At 42.4% G+C, this 20,980-nt stretch overlaps 1 protein-coding gene across 2 annotated transcripts in view; it reads right to left on the bottom strand.

Moving 5' to 3' along the window:
- LOC122082611 (diacylglycerol kinase 7-like) overlaps window positions 1-20,980 on the bottom strand; it is a 130,276-nt gene that overhangs the window by 17,132 nt on the left and 92,164 nt on the right. For both annotated transcript variants that reach the window (XM_042650291.1, XM_042650293.1), the window contains exon 10: window positions 5,544-5,631. In XM_042650291.1, coding sequence (XP_042506225.1) covers window positions 5,544-5,631 — 88 coding nt within the window. The remainder of the gene's footprint in view (window positions 1-5,543; window positions 5,632-20,980) is intronic.

The following is a 20,980-nucleotide window of genomic DNA, read 5'->3' as shown; positions in this document are numbered from 1 at the left end:
TCCAAATTCCTAAGACCTCTCCGTTGGGAGTAAGTATGCCTCCCTAAATCCGAAGGAGGGCTAGGGATTAAGAGAATCAAAGACACCAACTCTACTGGAGTCCTCAAGCTTATCTGAAAAATTGTTTCCAAGCATAAAAGCATCTGGGTTGATTGGATCTCCTCGGGGTTTGCTCAACTCCCTTTGGACTACCCCTTACATCTCGGATGCCTCTTGGATCTGGAGAAAGATCCTCGATCATAGACCAATTTCCCTTTCTGCCATCTCCTATTCTATTGGCAACGGACAATCTATTTCCCTCTGGAAGGACCCTTGGCATTCGGCTGGCATCCTCTCCCATCTTATCTCTCTCAGAGTTATCTATTCTTTTGGCCTCCCCCTTAATGCTTTTGTCTCCTCCCTCCACTCCCCCTCCTCTGCTAGACCTCTGGACCTCTCTTCCTCTTCTTCCCCCTGGCCACTATGGTAGAGAGGACAAATGCATCTGGCTCCACTCCTCCGATGGTTCCTTCTCCTTTGCTTCCGCTTGGTCTTTTATCCGAACCCCTTCTTCGGTTGTAGCTTGGCATAAGGTGGTCTGGTTTAAAATCCATATTCCCCGCCATAGCTTCACTCTATGGCGTTGCCTCTCCAACTGTCTTCCTACTCAATGCTTTCTCCTTCACCGCCATATCCCAGTCAACCCTTCTTGTTGCCTTTGTCCTCATGATACTGAGGACATCCCCCATCTCTTCTTCACCTACCCCTTCTCCCTCATCTGGAAAAATATTCTTTCTAAGTCCTGGCCTACTAGGAGACCCATCCTCCCTTTCGACAGAGAATGGTTATGGATTAACATGACATTCTCTGGCTTGTCCATCTGCGATTTTATTAGTAAACTGGCATTTTGTGCTACAATAAATTATCTTTGGATGGAACGGAACATCCGCAGATGGACCCCCAAATCTCGATCTTTAGATAAGATTTAGAAAGCTATCTACTTTGATGTCTCCTCTAAAGCCTAAACCCTTCAATCTCGCCCCGTCATCAACTCTTTCCGGAATACCCATATTGTCACCTCTTAGAACCAACAGGTAGATCTCATCCACCCCCTTCATGGCCTTGGCCCCTTCCCTCTTTCTTTAGGTTTTGTTGCTTGGGTTTCTATTGAGTAGTATTTTTTAGCTCTTTGTAGCCTTTTCTTTGGTTTTGTTCCCCCTGGGTTGGCTTCTCCTTGTTGGCTTAAGCCTTCCCTCCCACCTTTTCCCCCTTGTATATTCTTCTCCTCTTGGTAATGAATTATTTATTCATATAAAAAAAAAAAATCAAATGGCTCGAGCTTGGCAACTCCAACTCTGCATATTGATCCCTCAAGGCCAGAACCAATGTTAACTCCATTCCTAAACTCCTGTCTTCCTCAAGGATTGAGTTGACTTCGCCTGAAGACATAAATGATGAAGTTGTCTCCTATTTCTTGAATCTTTTCCACCTTCCCCCTTCTTACCCCTCCCCTTCTTTCAAATGATTCCCTCAACAAATACATTCCTGATCATCTCAAGCCCTCCCTTCTAGCCATCCCTTCTGATGATGAGATCATTGTTGTTATTCTTTCCCATAAGTCCAATAGAGCCCTTGGCTTTGACGGCTTTAGCATGAGATTCTTCACTGCTTCCTGGGATATCATTAGGTATGATCTAATCCTTGCCATCTGCAGTTTCTTCCTCAACCCCTCCTAAATCTCAAGTGTCAACAAGGATTAAAGTATCGGTATCGGTCGGCCAAAATTAAGATACATATCAGAGGGTATCGTATCGTATCAGAGATACGCTAAAATACGCTAAAGATACGCACATAAATGGATAGGAACACTTTTTTATACACTTTTGCATAAAAGAAAGTTAAAAAAAGCTATATATAACATGTATTATGCATAAACAGTAAATTGAGAGTATCGCACTAAGAATCCAAGGTTTTCCCAACCTTGATTTCTACTTTAGTTAGGGAGAAAAATGGTTGGCAGCAACTTTGAAACAAAACCACCTCTAAAAATTGTGTTTTTCTAAAAAATTACCAATTTTGGCCATTTTATGACCATATCGGTACCCATCAACGTGTATCAGTCGATACATACCGATAAGCACCGATACCCCACCGATATGTACCGATACATACCGAAACGTACATTTCACTTCAATTTTGAATTTTTCCATAGTGTATCGGTGGGGTATAGGTGTATCGGTATGTATCGTAAGATACGTATTGATACAAAAGGGTTTTAAAAATTTCATGTCATATCGGTCCATATCGTATCGGTAGGGGCCGATATAGATACGTATCGGCCGATTCGGTACAATACGGACCGATACTTTAAACTCTGAGTGTCAACCACACTTTTCTTTGCCTCATCCTCAAGCTAGAGGGAGCCTAGACCATGTCTCACTTCCGTCCCATTTCCCTTTGTAATCTCCTTACATTGCCAAAATTTTGGCAAACCGCGTCAAAATGGTAATTGACTTCCTTGTTAGCCCTAACCAATCATTTTTCATAGGTGGTAGAAGTATTGTTGACAACAGCATTTTGTGCCATTAAATTGTCTGTGGATTTGATAGGAAATCTCATTCCTTTGCTGCTCTTCTCAAAATTAATATCCACAAAGCCTTTGATTCTATTCGCTGGGATTTCATCTCTAATGTCCTCCACATGTCCTTCCCCCCCTCTTTTGTCCATTGATCCACTCATACATCGCCTCCCCTTGCTTCTCCGTCTTTGTTAATGGTAGCCCAGCCGGCTTCTTCTCCCTCTCGGTTGGCATACGACAAGGGCGCCCTCTGTCTCCCTTCCTCTTCTCTGTAGCCATTGAAGTCTTATCTCAATCCATCTAATCCTCAACTGATATCCATCTCACCTCTCCTATCCCCAAATGTAAAGGCCTCCTCCTCACCCATCTTTCTTTTGTTGATGATCTCATAACCTTCTCTGAGGCTGATCCCTCCTATATCTCCTCCATTTTGTTGCCCTTCAGCCTCGTTGAATCCTTTTCTAGGCTTCACATCAGTCTCCTTGAATCTAACATCTTTTTCTCTAAAGCCTCTGATGCTTGCTGAGACCAACTCCTTGCCCTCTCTGGGTTCTCTCTTGGTTCTCTCCCTGTTGAATATCTTGGGCTCCCTCTAATCACTTCAAGACTCTCCTCCAACCACTGCTCCCCTCCCCTGGATCTTAGGCGGAAAAAGATTTAGCTTTGGAAAGGAAAACTCCTCTACTAGCAGGTAGGCTGGTCCTCATCAAATCTATTCTTTTATCCTATACCTCTACTGGTCCGACATCTTTATCCTCCCCCCTGCCACTTCCAAAGCCATTGACTCTCTCCTCTGGTCCTTCCTCTGGAAAGGTGATGAATCTTCCAGATTTCTGCATCACTTACCTTAGTCTAAATTTTGCAACCCCAAATTGGAAGGGGGTCTTGACTTGAGGAAAACCACTGATGTCAACTTTGTTGGCATATTAAGCTCATCTAGAAAATTATCTCCAGGCATAACAGTATTTGGGTTTCCTGGGTCTATTCCTATCTTCTTAAGGACTTGCTCTGGACTGTTACCCCCTCCTCTGATATTTCCTGGATTTGGCATAAAATTCTTGCTCTTAGATCCACAACCCTTGGAGCCATTTCCTATTCGATTGGGCATGGATGCTCCACGTTTCTTTGGATGGACCCCTAGCATCCTTCTGGTACCCTTCTTTCCTTGCTTTCCCCTGGATCCATATATTCTTTTGGATTGGACAGATCTGCCAATGTTTCTTCCATTCTCTCCCCCCTTGGGATCCCCCCTCACTCCCCCTCCCCCTAGGGATCTCTAGTCTTCTCTCCCTCCTATCCCTCCTGGGCATCGTGGGAGAGACGAAATCATCTATAGCTTCCCTCTTCCTAGGGATTGTTTTCCTCTGTTTCTGCTTGGGATTTCATTCGTTCCAACATCCCCCTCCTGCGTTGGCGTAACACTGTCTAGTTTATAGGTCATATCCCTCGGCATAGCTTCACTGCCTGGCAGGCCCTCACCTATTGTCTTCCCACACAGTCTTTCCTCATTTACCAGCACATTCATGTTCCCCCAACATGTTGTCTCTGCTGGAATGGAATTGAAGATTTTGATCATCTTTTCTTCTCCAACCCCTTCTCCTCTTCGATCTGGAAGAGGGTGCTTCGCTCCTACTGGCATTCTAGTAGAACTATTCTTCCTCTATCTAGAGAATGGATCTAGGTGGACATGACATTTGGAGGATCGTCTATTTGCGATTCTATCGGGAAACTTGCTTTGGGTGCCACGATTTCCTATATTTGGATGGAACGCAACCTTTGTAGATGGACATCCAACTCTAAAATTCCATGTATTTTGAGTTCAGCACCAAGATTGGTAGTCTTCATTGCCGTCAGGTCTGCAACACCCCAAGGAACAAGCTCATTGTTGTATCCTGGGGTCTCCCCTCCTCCATCTTTGCCCCTCTTGATGTATCGTGTAGGTTAGATGGGCTCCCCTTTGTTGTAGTTACATCCCCTCGTGGTTTTGTCCCTTATGGCTTCCTCCCCTCTTTCTCTTGTATATTCTCCTCTTTTAATGCAATTATTTATTCACCCAAAAAGACAAACATATTTAACTTTGTATTGCAAAAAAAGTCACAAAGTGGTAGTTTGAATTTGCACCCTTAGGGTTGGCAATATACGCCGAATCCTATTGTATAACTCGTGTAATATTTGCCTATTCTACACATTGTTTAAGTACTAGAATACATAAAAGGCCAGTAAAACAAGTTAGTTATGCACCATGAATAAAGAAACATAATATTGATTAATTATGAAATAGTACAAAGTAGATGTAACATACTCATAGGGACCCAAATCTCAACTCCCAAGTCCAACAATACATGTGGTGATACATGACTACAAAGTAGAACCCCCTAGGAAAAAATCAGTCCAAAACGTGTGCTTCCTTCTTTTTGCAGAAAAACGAGGTGAAATGTCGAGTTTGGTCCAAATTTCAACTAGGGCCACTAGCACATTCGATACAGGGTATTGATAATATTCCTTGTTGAACTGTATTGCCGGAACGATGCGATATAGGGTTGTAATTTTGGCGGAAGAAATTTTGACCGAAACAGTGCTGATTCTCTGATTCGTATGGTATTTTGACTCGGGCGCTTCAAAATCTTTGAAATTTCAGCAAGATTTGGCCGAGTTTTCGAACCATGCTATGCCATGTTATTTAAGCTTTTAGATAGTAGACGATCCAAAAGTTACTTCCCAAATATATCAATTTATTATTAAATCAAAACCCTCATTAAGCCCATACACAGCAGAAGGCTAGATTAGGAATGCACTTTTCTAATTTCTGTGGTTGTCGAACCTCACATTAAGTCAACACAGTTGAAGGCCGGATCATGAAACCTGGTTAATTCTCTTCATTTCGTTGTATCATATTTGAATTTACTGTAAACCTCATGTCAAATCATAACTGTTGAAACTTCAATTTCAACTACAGGATGTCAATCTAATGTGCAAAGATGCATACCTTTTCCAAATACTCTGGCTTTAAATTACCCCATGGATTCCTTCCACTTCCATAATTATGAAGATTTACAGCAACTATTGCCCTAACACTGCAAAGAAGAAAACTCTTACCTGGTCATATGCAACAAAGATTTAAGGAAAGGTGATTTCTTTGGTGCATCATAAGGGTTTTTTATATATGAAAAATTTAGAAAAAATTAATACACAAAATCAGAAAAGTTCCAAGTGAGGATGAAGAGTTGTTAAAAAAAAATGTGTAGCAGATATAACCACCGCAAGATGAGAAAAATTACTTCACTGAATATTTAATCTCTGCACAACTGCCATGTTAATTTTTTGATGTATTATGCTCAATGTCACAATATACAAAAGAAGAACCCAAAAGGGAATATAGCAAACCTTAGAAAACATAATATAACTTTTCGATGTATGTATGTATGTCTGTACGTGCCTCTACAGCCATAGGATGAGGGGTGAGGGGTGAGGGGCATGGACATATTCAGCCGGAAGAAAAATACAAATCCAATTTTATTTCTGTAGATTGGTTAATTGAATACCCTTAATGTGAAAGATGGAAGGATCCTTTAAGAGCTATGTCAGACCATTCAGGGAAAATGTCCATATGAAAGGAATCTGAAAGTGCATGGAGGATTGTCAGTTGACTGTTGGTACTGTTGAGAACTTGAGAGATGTATCATGCACTACCGAAGGGTTATACTTGTCCTTTCCTCCAGTAGTTTTATGTTATTGTTCACTCCTTTCTACCACTGATTTCACAAGGTCAAACTTGTCCTTGTAATTGTAATTAGTACCCTAATATCTACATGCTGGGAGAGGACTGCCGATAGCAAGAAAACCAATTCTATCGGCAGTCTCTTGTGTCTCTTTTCTCTCCCAATCTTCCTCCTCTTCTGTCTGTCTCTCGATAGTACTCTACTACTTTCCTTTTATTATCCTTTGTTGCTGGCTTTGTTTTCTTTCTTTTTGGCTGTTCTAGATCTGAAACTGCAACATGGTATCAGAGCTTTGAACAACCAATAAGAATCGATCCATACTCTGGTTTGAGAGTCTTCTTTAGGTTTCCTGTTCTTGTCTGGTGACCTTGCTGTATTTGATTGTATTTGAATCCCTAGTTATTGGAACATGAAAAACTAGGGTTCCATATCCCAATATTGATGTATCTGTCCACATGAAGATTTTCTGCTGTTGCTAAGATATGCTTCTGGCAGTTTGGCTAGGTTGTCTTCTTTTGGCTGCAATCTTTATATGGTGATATCCCTCTAACTATATGGCGGATGCTTGAGATATTTTGGGGTCATTCATACAGACAAGACTCCTCAACTGCTGCAAGTTTGGTGCAGATCAGCTAAGTAGATTGGTGCATATTGATTGTGTAAGAACCAAAACCTAATTTCGATCCAAGAAAGCAAATATAACAGAAAGAAAAACTATCACAAAGATGCAACACAAAGCTTTACATGGTTCGGCAAGACTGCCTGCCTCCATGGTGAGATGAGAACTGCTTCACCAACAATGGAGAATAGGGTTACAGCCACTCGTCCTCATGCCTCCTCTTGTTCAGATAACTCCCTCGCTACAAATTTACAGCAAAACATATATAGGTAAAATTTAGCAAATACACATATAACCCTAAAAAAAAAGATTCCTTGAGAGCTACCACCCCCACATGGACCCCCAATTTATCAAGGCCCTAGTAACGAAGAAAACAGGCAAGGTGGGCCGGCTCCTCCAGGGCTCAGGACATTAGGCCCGACGGGGTTTTAACAGCCCTTTGGAATCAGCCCACAAATCCATGCAACAGAATAAAATACATCCTTCCCCCAACAGATTGTTATTATTTCTGCAATCTTAAGTTTAAATTTTGATGTCCCCCTTGTATCTTAAAATCTAACCATTAGATTACCCCATTTGTTTTTACTGGTTATTGCTTATATCCTGCACTACATTAAACTATACTCTTGGTCTCATCGGATGAGTGGATTACCTGCTACAATATTGTTGCTGGTTCTATGCTGCTGCATATATATTTTTTTTTTCCTGCTGCTGAAAGTTAATTTTGTGTCTGTTGATTGCTGTGGTGGTAGGAGATTGGTTTAATATTATTGCTACAGTACTGCTATTATGATCTATTGTGACTGAGGTACAGTTAGTGTGATCCAATGTGGCCGTGGCACCGGTATTGTGGTCCAAATATTTTTACTGTTGACATCAACTAAAAATATGGTGTGGTATTGTTGTTGGATTCTCTCCTTGCGGCCATCGTTTGTGTTGAGTTTGGTATTTCGTTTCTCTCAGTTCTTCCCTGTACGCTAGAGCTTATCTTACTGTGTTATCTTGGTATTGGGGGCCGTTTTTGATATATTATTATCATGGGGGATTTATAAAGTTCTGTGGATAATGTGAATGTTCAAATCACCTCCATTAAATCAAACGATGCTTCAAACTAGAGCTGTATGGATTGACACATCTGAGGCTGCATCAATTGGGGATACACGATATAAGGAATTGTTCTATTTCAAAACTTCACCTTCAACAAGCGTAGGTTAATTTTAATAATCCCATAGCTCTAAAATATATACCTCCTTTCAAATCAGCTTTACTCAGATTCAGACATTTATGTGATCTTGGGTATGAAAAGAAAGTCTACCTGCCAAACTGAGAAGCTCCTTTCTTTTTTCAAAAATCGTTGGCGTGCCCTTTTAAACCAATTGGATCACGAGAGCCGAGAGGCCCCCGTACTCCGATTTTCACTTGACTGAGCTAGTAAGGGCTAAGTAGCACATTTACTATAGGGGAATGGCCCCCAATGTTGCTGCTAATAGTATACTTATGATAGTACTTTCTTATTATTATCTTACTTACTGACTTCAATCAAATAATTTTGCATTGGAAATCAGTACTGCCAAAAGATGTCATAATGTTGGGCTGTACTTACTGACTTCAATCAAATAATTTGGCATTGGAAATCAGTACTGCCGAAAGATGTCATAATGTTGGGATGTAACTCTAGTTCCTTCGGAAATGATAAGATCTTTATCGCAAGAAGATCTTTGTCTCGACAAGGAATTCCCAATTATGATTGAGTTACATCAAGGATCAACCTCAAGCTTTTATCTGTTTGCACTTATCATTGATGACCAAACCAAGAACATTCAAGCCGAGGTCCCATGGTTTATGCTCCTCACCAAGGATATCGTTTTGGTGGATGAGACAAAAGTAGTGATTAACGCTAAGTTATATATAAGAAGGGTGACGTAGAAGATGATGTTTCAAAGAGAATTAAAGTGGGATGGATGAAGTAGAGAGGTGTGACAGGAGTACTCGTGACCAATATATTCCTTTAAAACTTAACGGAAAGTTCTATAGGACTGTTATACTACTGGCTATGATGTATGGGGAAAAATGTAGGGTAGTTAAGAAGTGTCATATTGAGAAGCTATGTGTAGCTGAGATGAGGATGTTGAGATTGATGTGCGAAAAAACTAGGAAGGATAAAGTAAGGAATGAATGTATTAGAGCTGATTTGAGAGTAGCCCCAATCAATGCCAAGCTCCGAGAAAGAGGAATGACATGCATAGTCTATGTCTTGTCCCAAGTATGACCTTGGATAGAGCCTATTGGAGGGTAATGATTCATGTAGCCGACCCTATTTAGCTGAGATTCTCCTGACTTGCTGGGCAGTGCCTCTTTCTTCTTACTTTCATTTGTCATCTTTCATTATTCATTTTCTATTTTTACTTTTTCACATTTTTTATTTTTATTTCTCATTTCTCATCCCATTTCTCATCCCTCATTTTTGCATCACTTCATTCCCCATTTTTGGTTTTGACCTCAGTTTTCCTTAATTAGTTTTGCATGGATCCATGTAGCCAACCCCATTAAGTTGGGATAAGGCTGAGTTTGTTGTTGTTGTTGTTTGGCGCAAAAGAAGGGGTTGATCCATAACATCTTGACTTGATTCTGCTTTCCCTCTTTTTTTTTTATTTATTCTGGTTCATATTTTTTTTTTGGATGAATAAATAATTCATTACCAAGAGAAGAAGAATATACAAGGGGAAAAGAAGGGGGGGAGGGAGGCCTAAGCCAACAAGGAGAAGCCCACCCAAAGGGAGCAAAATAAAAATTCACAAAACCAACCCAAAGGGGGGAGGGAGGCTTAAGCCAACAAGGAGAAGCCAATCCGAGGGGAGCAAAATAAAAATTCACAAAACCAACACAAGGCAAGGGAGAAGGACGAGAGGAGGCTACTTAAGAGTCAGGGGGAAGGGGAGAGGGCAACCTGAAGGTTCCAAGAAGAAATGACATGGGAATTTCTGGGGGAGAAAGGGACTGGATGGTTATGCCGAGGAAGAAGGGCCTGGGCTTTGGAAGCAACATCAAAGGAGATAAATTTCTAAATTTTATTCGGGGATCTAGATTTGGCAGTCCATCTCCGAATGTTACGCTCCACCAGAGCTGATTTATGGTAGCGCAAAAGGCCAGTTTACCAATAGTGTCACAAATGGTTAGACCAGAGAAGGACAACCCAAATACATTCTCTGTCAAAAGGGAGGATTGATCTTCTAGTAGGCCAACATTTGGAAAGGACAGATTTCCAGACATGGCAAGAGAAGAAGAGATGGGGGATATCCTCAGTAGTTGAGGGGCATAAAGCAGGAAGGGTTAGTAGGGATTTGGCAATGGATGAGGAAGGATTGGGTGGGAAAATAGCTGGACAGATAACGCCAGAGTGTGAAGCTCTGGTGGGGAATATGACCTTTAAACTAAACTAGTTTATACCAGGGAACAGTCGGGGAAGGGGAACGGACAAAGGACCAAGCAGAGGCAGAGGAGAATATCCCATTAGAAGAGAGGAGTCAAATACAGAGATTGTCTCTACCTCTATGAACCGGGGGGAGGGAAGGGAGGACCAAAGGTTATGCAAAGGAGGCAGGAAGGAGGGAGGCGACCAACAATTGCGAGAGAGGATAGAGGAGACCCAAGCATTGGCATAGACTGGAGGAGTAAATAACTCTGGGGGATACCAAGTTGGATAGAATGCCCAAAGGGTGCTAAGGGTCCTTCCATAAAGAGGTAGATTGGCCATTTCCTATTCCATAGGAAATAGCAGTGAGAGCCAAGGGCCTATGCTTGAGGATTTTCCTCCAAATAAGAAGCGTCCGAAATGGAAGGGGCCGTCCAAAAGGGAGTTACTCTTGAGTAAACCAAAGAAGATCCAGTCAACACAAATGCTTTTCTGCTTGGAGACAATCTTCCAGATGAGCTTAAGCACTCCCACAGAGTTGGCATCTTTGATTCTTCTGATTCTAAGACCTCCTTCAGATTTGGGGAGGCAGATCTTCCAGTTGAGATGTCTGAGGAATTTAAAGGAGTCAGAGCTTTTCCAAAGGAAGGAATAAAGAAGCCCCTCGAAAGTTGACAGAGACAGGGAGGACAAAGGTGCCAGACCAGTAAAGGTACATAGACTGGAGGACCGATCTAATCAAGGTTAATCTACCAGCGAAAAACAAAAGTTTCCCTTTCCAAAGTTGAAGCCTTTTTCTAAGATGGTCGAGGAGGGGTGCAATGATGGGAGGAGAGACTGGAGGTAATGAGCGGGAGACCGAAATATCTAACAGACAATGAACCCAACGGGATACCAGAGATACTAGAAAGATTTGCCTGGGCCTTAAGAGAGATACCTGAAAGAAAGATATTGGACTTGAGGAGATTTATTTTGAGGTCAGAAAGGGATTCAAAGGAATGAAGGGTGGACATAAGGGATCAGCTTTGGAGAAGATTATGATATCATCAACGAAAGTCAAATGGGAGAGGAGGGATTTGCATTTTAGAATGGGAGATATGAGGTGAAGGTCAATGGCTGATTAGATAGAGCGTGAGAGGATTTCCAAGGAGATAGAGAAGAGGAGGGGAGAGAGAGGGCATCCTTGACGGATTCCCCTCGTCGAGGGGAAGTAGCTGGCAAGGCTTCCATTCATAAGGACAGAGAAACGTGGGGAGGAGATGCAAGAACTGATCCAGTGCACAAAAGAGGTCGGGAAGGATATTTGAATCAAGACATTGGTAATAAAGTCCCAACTAATCGTGTCAAAAGCTTTATGAATGTCAATCTTAAGGAGGGTAGATGAGGAATGAGACTTACGGTCAAAACCACGGATAATCTCATGGTAGAGGATGATGTCATTTGAGATGCTTCTGCAAGCTATGAAAGCGGATTGATATGGACTAAAAAGAGAGTCAATGATTTTCTAAATCCTATTGGCCAGGATTTTTGTCATGAACTTGTAAAGGAGGTTGTAGAGAGGAATGGGTCTAAAATCATTCATAGAATCCACACCTTTTTTGGGGATTAGGCAGAGGAAGGTGTGATTGATCCCACCAATTTGGTTGGGGTTGTAAAAAGAACTACGCACTGCCAGGATGAGGTCCTTATGGATGATATTCCAGCAGGCAGAGAAGAAGCTCATACTGAAGCCATCGGGGTCTAGGGCCTTGTTTGCCTTATGGGAGAGAATGGCCGAGAGAATTTCTTCCTTGCTGGGAATGGATTGGAGGAAGGGGAGATCTTTTGAGACAAACTTGTTGAGGAGATTGGAGGGGATGGGGGTGGGGAGGGGGAGGGGGAGGGGGAGAGGGGTTGAAGAGCCTTTGGAAGTGAGAGACAACCTTGCCTTTGATGAGGTTAGGGGAGAAGAGCTCAGTCCTAGAGGAGGAGATGAGCTTAGGAATGTTGTTGGCATTATTTCTAGCTTTTAGGGAACGATGAAAGTAAGCCGAGTTAGAGTCACCCAATTCAAGCCATTTGATGCGGGATTTCTGACGAAGGAAACTTTCTTCCTGGTCAAGAAGCAAGGTGAGATCGGATGCAGATTCTCTTTCTTCCTCAGCTAGGATAGGGATATAGAGATCAAGCTGAAGCCTGGATTGGATGGAAATGAGCTTATCTCGACCCACAGGAGCCTGTGTTGAGATATTTCCAAAAGAGGTGGAGTTCCAAAGCTTTAAGGTGGGTTTAATATTCTTAAGCTTTTTGACGAAAGCAAGGAGGGGGGGATAAGTAGTGGGGGCTGGGAATGTTCCAGGCACCCTAAACAAGAGGCTGGAAATCAGGATGGGAGATCCACATATCAAAGAATTTGAATGGTTTAGGACCGAAGGAGCGAAAGGGAAGGACATGGAGAGAGGTGGGGCTATTATCTGAGAAACTGAGAAAACCAAAGTAAGCATAAGACAACGGGAAAGCATCTAACCATGCTTTATTGACAAGAATCCTATCAAGCTTGCATACCACTCTAAATGTGCCAGCTTTTCTGTTGTGCCAAGTAAGCTTGAAACCCGACCACCTGAGGTTGGTGAGATTAAGGTCATCAATGCAATCGTTGAATGAGTCAACAACCTGAGAATCAATGGGGTTTCCCCCATGTTTTTCATGGCTGTATCGGATAACATTGAAGTCTCCAGCAATTCCCCAAGGCTTGGATCCCATAGAGGGGGCTAAGGAAATCAGGTCAGACCAGAGGGGATTCCTGAGGGAAGCCCGATTGTGAGCATAGACAATAGAGAGGACGCAAATGAAGGGCCCAAAGGTGTAAGAGATGGATATATGGGTGACTTGAGCAGAGGAGAAGAGGCAAGAGATGGATAGGTAGGAGGGGTCTTATAGGATCTAGATCCTTCCATTAGGACTGTGGAGGTACTTGGAATGGAAGGACCAAGATGGGGCAATCAAAGAGGCAATCCGAGAGGCATTGACCTCCAGGACATGGGTTTCCAGAAGATAGCATAGATTGGGCTTCAAGAAGCGAATGAGGGATTTGATTTCAGCTTGTTTAGCCGAGGAGTTGAGCCCTCGAACATTCCAGATGGTCCAAGGAATCATTTGAAGGTAGGGGAGGAGGGCAACAAATGCTTGGACAAGTTGCGGGTGTTATTTGGGATGGAGGGGCTAGAGGTGGGTGGGTGCCGATGGCTATAGCCAATGATGGGGGGGGAATAATGCTATTAGAGGTGGATCTGGTTATAATGGAAGGGGCTTTTTTGGTTGGCTTTTTATGATTGATGGCGGAGGTGGAGGTGGAGGTTGTAGTGGGGGTTTTAAGAATGGAGTTAGGCTAGAGGTTGCAGGGGATGGGGGCGTTATGGTTCGCCAAAGGTTCCTTAGCCAGGGAGCTAGTCAAAGTATTAGGGGTGAAACTGTTTAAGACCAAAGTATCTGCATCTGAAGACTCAGGCCGGATGCAGTTCTGATCAGTAGTGTGTTGCTGATGTAGATGTGATGTGGAGCACTACTATTGACCTGGGCAGTCGAAGGCCTTGGGAAGCAAGGGAGGGGCGCATGGGTCTTCCACCTGGGAGAGGAGGCAGTATGTAGCAATCTTGGGTTGGTGGTAGCAAGGCCTTCGAAGTCCAAAAGATGAGAGCTTTCTAGATGATGAGAGCCATTCAATGCCAAAGGGGGAGAATTGAAAGGTTGAAGGTTGTTGTAGGGGGCGGAGAGGCCTTCCAAGGCCTATTGATAAGAGATTTCATCTTGTGAGCTGGAGGAGAGAAGCAAGGGGCCTTCCGAGGCCAAAGGAGGGTCTCAAGGACAGCCGTTGATCATGGAATCAGAACCAGGGGGATTAACGGCACTTCCAGAGACGGGCAGAGGCTTGAACAACATCGGAGTGGGAGCCAGGCAACGTCGGTTGTTTGAGAAGAGCCAAGCAAGGATTGGGTCCTATCACGGCAGCGAAAGCAATGATAGTGGTAGGAGACCAAGCACAGTTCAAAACCGAGCAATAGCCGAGATTGGGCGAGGAGCTAAGAGTTGTAGCGGCAATCGGAGAAGAGCTATGACCAACATGGGTAATCGGGTTAGGAAGAGAGGGGTCGGATGGGTCGGGTTGCCTTATGGGTAGGATAGGGTTTTTAAAAGGATGGGTCGGGTTGTACAGATTACCTAGATATAGGGGGTGGTCCACCGGGAATTTAGAGAACTTATTCAATAAGTGAACCGGTAGGAATTGGTTCAATGGGACAAAATGAGGTTCATAACTGGTGTGGGTTAAATGGTTTGAATAAGGTTGTGAACGGTTCAAGGAAATAGGATTTTGGTTCAAGGGCAGGTTTGTCGCAGAGAGATCAGCGACCAGCGGAAGAGGCAATAGAGGCAGGAGCATAGTTTTTAAGGCGGCAAGGCGAGGGAGGCGTTTGAGGGTCTTTCGGAGCGCTTTAGCGATAAGGCAGGCATAAAGCGTCGCCTTATCGACTAAAGCGTTCATGTGTAATTTTTTTATAAAACCAATCTCTTTGGCTCAAATCCTAATTGAATCCTATTACTCATATGTTAAATAAATATTAAAGGTTCATATTCATACCAATGTAAGATATTCATCAAGAAAACAAATCAATAAAGTGAATAAACTAAGTTCATCTTCATCAATCATCAATATTCAATATTCAATCATCAATCATCAATCATATTAACATATAATATAAATACATAATTATGAAACAAAATTATAAATATAAAGAAAAGAAGGCATAAAAAATATAAGTATTTATTATACTTACCTCTATGATGCCAAAATGAGTGCCTAAACCCTAAGGTCATCTACTATATTTCTACTCCTGTCAAAGAAGAATGAAGCTCACCGTTGCCGGAGCAAAATGGTTGCCTGGATCAATGGTTCTTCCTTGTTCCTTGATTCCTTCTCAAAGCCCTTTCTTAAAACTCTTGACAAAATCCAAACCCTGTTTGTGAATCGTGTTTTTGTTTTGTTTGTCTTGGTTATTTTTGGTGGAGTAAAGCTGATCCCATACATTTCAAGTGTTAACAAAACCATACACCTACTAATAAAAAATCTATATTTGGAATCTTCATTAAGTAATTTGAAAATATGTTTAATAAAAAAAATAAAAAAAAACCCATAAGGTGCCACTTCACATAAGGCAGAGCACTGCCTTACCATCTCTAGACCGCATCAGCGCCAAGGCATTACTAAGGCGTCGCCTTACCAGCACCTTAAAAACTATGGGCAGGAGAGACGATTTGAGGATGGGGGAAAGGTGTTCCAGGGTTAGAGCAGGCTCAGCCTGACAAACAGGAGTAGAAGAATCCAAAAATGGAAGAAGCGAGGTAGTTTCAGAGATGGGCAGGACTGTTAGGTCATCAACAGTAGCCAAAATAGGGTCTGCCATCTTAGGGCGTATTTAGTTTGGTAAATCAATTGGATGACATTCTTTAAAATGACAATTCTTAATTTTTTGGGTTGTTTGGTTCCACTAGGATGACCCTCATAAGAGAAGCACCTGCTTCCAATGAATGACCATATTACAAAGGATGTCTGTCAAATCTGAGTTTACTTTAACACCAACATTCAGATTTGAACAACCATTTTTACAGTCTAATATAAAAGGAGAAAATGGAAGACATCCTCTATGGAGGCCACTAAACCTACGATACTGTCAAGCCAAACTTCTTTAGTTCGATACCCTCTCATCACCGAGAGTCTACCCCCGGTGATTCTGCAGCCCCACCCCACTACTGGTAAGCTCGTAGTCGCACTCTTTCTCTCTCTCTCTCTCTCTCTCACTTTCTCGCTTTCTCTGTCTACTGCTCTCTGTTTCATTTTCATGGAGTTGTAAGTTTATGTTTTTAATCTCAGATCTCATATGTTCTGTTTATGGATATGTAGCAGAGGCGATTGAAGTGCTTGGATCTGCCTCCACTAAACCCTAGATTCTGTCTCTGGTTTGCCTACCCTGCCACCGACGACATTTGCTATAGCTCGTCGGCAACTCTACAAATTTTGATTTGACTCTCAAAACGAGGTTTAATTCATGTTTATGAGTAAAAATCCAACATTTTTTCGGAGAAGGACAAAGAATTAGAAGAAGAAGAAGACGAAGATGGAGAATCAGAAGGTACAAACGTCAGAATGACTGCTTAAGATTGCTTCGAGAATTAGTATTTTTCCCACTCAATTGGCAATTAACTGTAAAAAATAGAAATGGGTTTTGCTAAAATTACTTCAATTGCTTTAAAGGGTGAAGCAAATCAGAGACAGGAATTACAATTGGTGGAATTGGGAAACGAGCAAAAGAAGGTAAAGCCTTGAAGAAGGAGAGAAGGTGAGGATTTGGATTTAAGGGAAAGATGGAAGGAAGGTTGGTATTAGAATTAAACGAGTGGAGGGAGGATTTGAAAAGAGGGAGAAGTTTGACCAAGTAAAACGTGTATTTTTTTCTGAATATAGACCAATCTATGGTCATGACTCTTTGGAAGTAAGGATTGGAGAAAAGCAAGGTTTATTTTCTGCTTAGACGAGTCTCAGGAGAGAGAGAGAGAGAGAGAGAGAGAATTACACATATTTAGGATAACCAAACAATTTTCCAACAAGAAACATATATCAGACTTAAGGCAACCAAACGATTTTCCAGCTAGATAGGTAGTTCAGAAGGATGTCTCTCAAAAGATTGACATCCATATCTGATACATGCCCCATTTGATTTACCAAACCAAACACGCCCTTAACGATCGAGAATGGGTTGAGACTAGTGGGTAAAGAGGATGATGGAGAACCAGAGGTCATAGCCTTGTCAACGTTCGCCAGGAGCGTCACCGGATCTGGAATCGGCTGCCAAGATTGCCAATTTCTTTTTTAGAAGTGTTGCATGAAACTGGCATCCTGGGAGGGATTGACGATCGGAATTCTTTTGGCTAAATCTAATTGATCATCGGAGACTTCATTGATAGAGCTCGGGCACTTATCACAGAGAGAAGTTTTGTGGCCAAAGCACTTGCAGTAGGAGCAGCTTGGGCAAATCCAATCATATTTCACGTCCTGATCAAACACATGGCCATTTCCGTCTGTCATTTTGATCGAGTTAGGGAGGGTTAGATCAGCTTGCACCTTGATGTATATTCTTGCGAACAATATCCTGTCCATCATTTTGGTTCTCTTGTCAGAGTAGAGGGGTTTGCCGATGAGGGAGCCGACTCAACTGAGCCCTTTAATACACCAGAAGTGCAATGGAAGGTTGGGGAAGACAACCCACAACGGGATGGAGGTGGGTTCTGATTTATTGAACGAAGTATGCTCATCCCATTGTCGAAGGAAAATTGGCTTCTTCCCAATGTACCAGGGTCCACCGTCGATGGCCACAGCTTTGTCGGAGTCGGCATCGAAATTGAAGATATATGTCCCACTATTTAGCATGTAGGTGGACAGGGAGCACACATGTTTCCATTGATTCATAAGAGATGACTTGACGATGGAGAAGGGAGTCAACTTCCCACAAAGGAACCTACTACACAGTTCTTCCATTTCGAAATTTCTGACTCCAGAAAGCCAGGTGGACAGAGGCCCACAAGAGAGGAGTTAATGGTGGTTGGAGGAAGATAGAAGAGGGTGTGGCCGGCAGAGTGTGGAATGGTTGGGTGGGGACAGAGGGGGAGGGGGGAGTTTGAGTTGGAAACAATCGATACCCAAGAGCGATTGTCTGGAGGGGTAGGATCCAGAGGAGTGGTCTGGTTTGGAAAAGACGATGAAGGGGAGCAAGGCAGGGTGTAGTTGGTTGAAGGAGGTTCCGACGGCAGGAGCCACCGAAGAAGGAAGAGGCATCGGGGTTACAGAGGGTCATGGCATTGGAGGTCACCGTAAATCTGAGAGTTACATCCTCCAATCCAAAAATATTAGGTACAGTACCGATGTGTTATGCTGGTTCATGTTAGTTGGTTGCAATATATAGATACCACAATTATCACAAAACTTCTACAGCTATGGATGTGATGCGTCGGTAACCCGACGCCTGATGGGAATATTTTACAGTAACTGATGGACATAAATCAACCACATAAAGTTATAATAGTAATGATATAATTTCATAAAGGAGGTAATGATTAATAGAGTTCTTACTATGTTGTTATAACAGTAATTTAAGAGATAGTAAGTAGGTAACATTGTGAACTTGTAACATTGTACTACCTTCGATTTTAGTCTTAATTGGTCTATTTTAGGTTTTTTAGTATTTAAACAATTAAGGAATTGAAATATATATATATATATATATATTGACCACATTTCATTGTTGGAATGCAAGTATGAGGGTATTATACTACTATTGGAATTGTAAATATGTCTATGGGGAATATATTTGTAAGCAAGGGCATATTGGGAAAAATATTTATAAATGGAGAAGGATAGATTGATCATTCTTCTCCTTATGCTGATGTAACTTCTTTTTTCTCTCTTCATCTCCTTCCTTTCTTCCTCTCCTTCTAGCGACCTGTAGTATGGTACGAACCAAACCCTGCAGGAATTAACACTTCCATACCAAACTTTGAAGTATTATGTCATAAACTGATGTAATAGTTCCCATGAGCTTAATGAAAGAAGCTAAGAATTCCCTTAGTTGTTATTTATGACAGAGGATAATAAAGTGGAATGAAATCCAAACTTTGGATGAAACCTGATGATTGCAAAGTAAGGATGCTTTGTTCTTCATTTGTTAATGATAATAGAATTTGAGGTAATATAGAATGTGTCTCTTCGCAAGGCCACACTTTTCTTTGCTGGTAGCTTTTAACAAAAAGGCTACTCTAAAGCGGATGAATGGTCCATTTCTTCCATCATGTCTTCTCTCCATCTCTTTGAGTCCCTCTCTGGCCTTCACATCAATCTGCTCAAATCCCGTCTTTTTCTAGCTGGTGTCTCAGATTCCTTCAAAGCCCGTCTTCTTGAGCTAACGGGATTCTCTATTGGCTCTCTTCCTATTAAATATCTTGGTCTTCCCCTCATCTCTTCTAGGCTTGCTGCTCATCATTACGCCCATATGCTCTCCCAAATTCGTAAGAAGCTCCAACTTTGGAAAGGTAAGCTCTTGTCGTATGCGGGTCGCATGGTTCTCATCAAATCAGTGCTTCAATCCTCCTATATTTACTGGTCTGGAGTCTTCAAGCTTCCCCAATCCATCACTAAATCCATTGAATCCCTCTTCTTGAGCTAACGGGATTCAACCATATTTCTTCACCCCATCCGTTGGTCTTCTGTTTGCCTTCCCAAGTGTGAAGGAGGTCTAGGAATTCGACGCATCAAGGATGTCAACGCCGCTGCCATCCTTAAGTTGTCTTGGAAGGTGGTTTCCAAACATCCAGGCATCTCGGCGTCGTGGGTCTACTCTTCACTCAAGAGATTCCGTTTGGACTTGTAGCGTCAAACCTAACTCCTCGTGGGTTTGGCGTAAGATCCTCCTTGCTAGACCTTATGCCTTGATTGTCATTATATCTCTTATTGGAAATGGCTTGAAATTGAATACTACCTTTTGGCTTGATAATTGGCATCCAGCCGGTGTGCTCTTCCTGATTGCGGGCCATAGATTGGTCTATTCCTCTAGCATGCCTATATCTACCTTTGTCTCCTCGATCATCTCCAATGTTTCTTGGACCAACCCCAATATTCCCTCTCTATCCAGCTTCTGGCATGTCATCTCCTCCATTCCCTTCCCTCTTTTAGTGCAGACTGAATTATCTGGTCCCCCTCCTCTTTGGGTCTCTTCTCCTCCACCTCAGACTTGGAACCACTCCTGTTGCTCCATCCCTTCTGTTCCCTGGCACAAGGTTGTTCGGTTTCGCGGCCACATCCCTCGCCATAGCCTTACTGTCTGGAGAGCTCTCTTCAGCTGCCTCCCTACCCAATCCTTCCTCATCTTTCAACACATTCCTATCCCCCCTGCTGCTTCTTGTATTTGTTGGAATGGTATCGAAGATACCAATCATCTCTTCTTTGATTGTCCCTTCTCCTCTCATATTTGGAAGTTTGTCCTCGCCAAATGCTGGCCTACCCTAAGAATCCCCTTCCCCTTTCAGAGAGAATGGAATTGGATTGATATGACCTTCTCTGGTCATTCTATTTGTGACTCGACTAGAAAGCTTGCTTTCGGGACTGCTATCTCCCATATCTGGATGGAGCATAACCTTCAGAGATGGGTTTCCAACTCCTTGGACGTCTCCTCCAAATTCCTCTCCCTTCCCAGAGACCAGTTGTGGACACCTTAAGGAATAGGCTTATTGTTGTCTCCTGGGGCCTTCCTCAAGCTATTTTATTATCCCCCCCCCCCGCCCAATAGGGCTTTTCATTCGGCTCCTCTGGTTTGTATATCCCTTCCCCCTGTTCCCCTGTTCCCCTGTTTTATATATTATCTATTCATAAAAAAAAAAGGCTACTCAGAAGTTGTGTTTAGATAGATGTCTTTGATTGTGTCCCCAGATAGAGTAGAGTAGTTACCTTGTACCCTGCCTCTTTTACAAGTGATATTTGCCATGTACTACTTTGACAATTACAACTAATATCAACCCAAATACATTTCTTCAATTCAAGTGAACATAAGATCGTTAGATAATTTTCTTAAATCAAAGCTCTAGAAAATTTTTTG

This window comes from Macadamia integrifolia, chromosome 6 (genome assembly GCF_013358625.1).
Source record: "Macadamia integrifolia cultivar HAES 741 chromosome 6, SCU_Mint_v3, whole genome shotgun sequence".
NCBI lineage: Eukaryota > Viridiplantae > Streptophyta > Magnoliopsida > Proteales > Proteaceae > Macadamia > Macadamia integrifolia.
The sequence above is the reverse complement of the archived record's forward strand: the minus strand, read 5'-3'. Positions and strand labels throughout refer to the sequence as shown.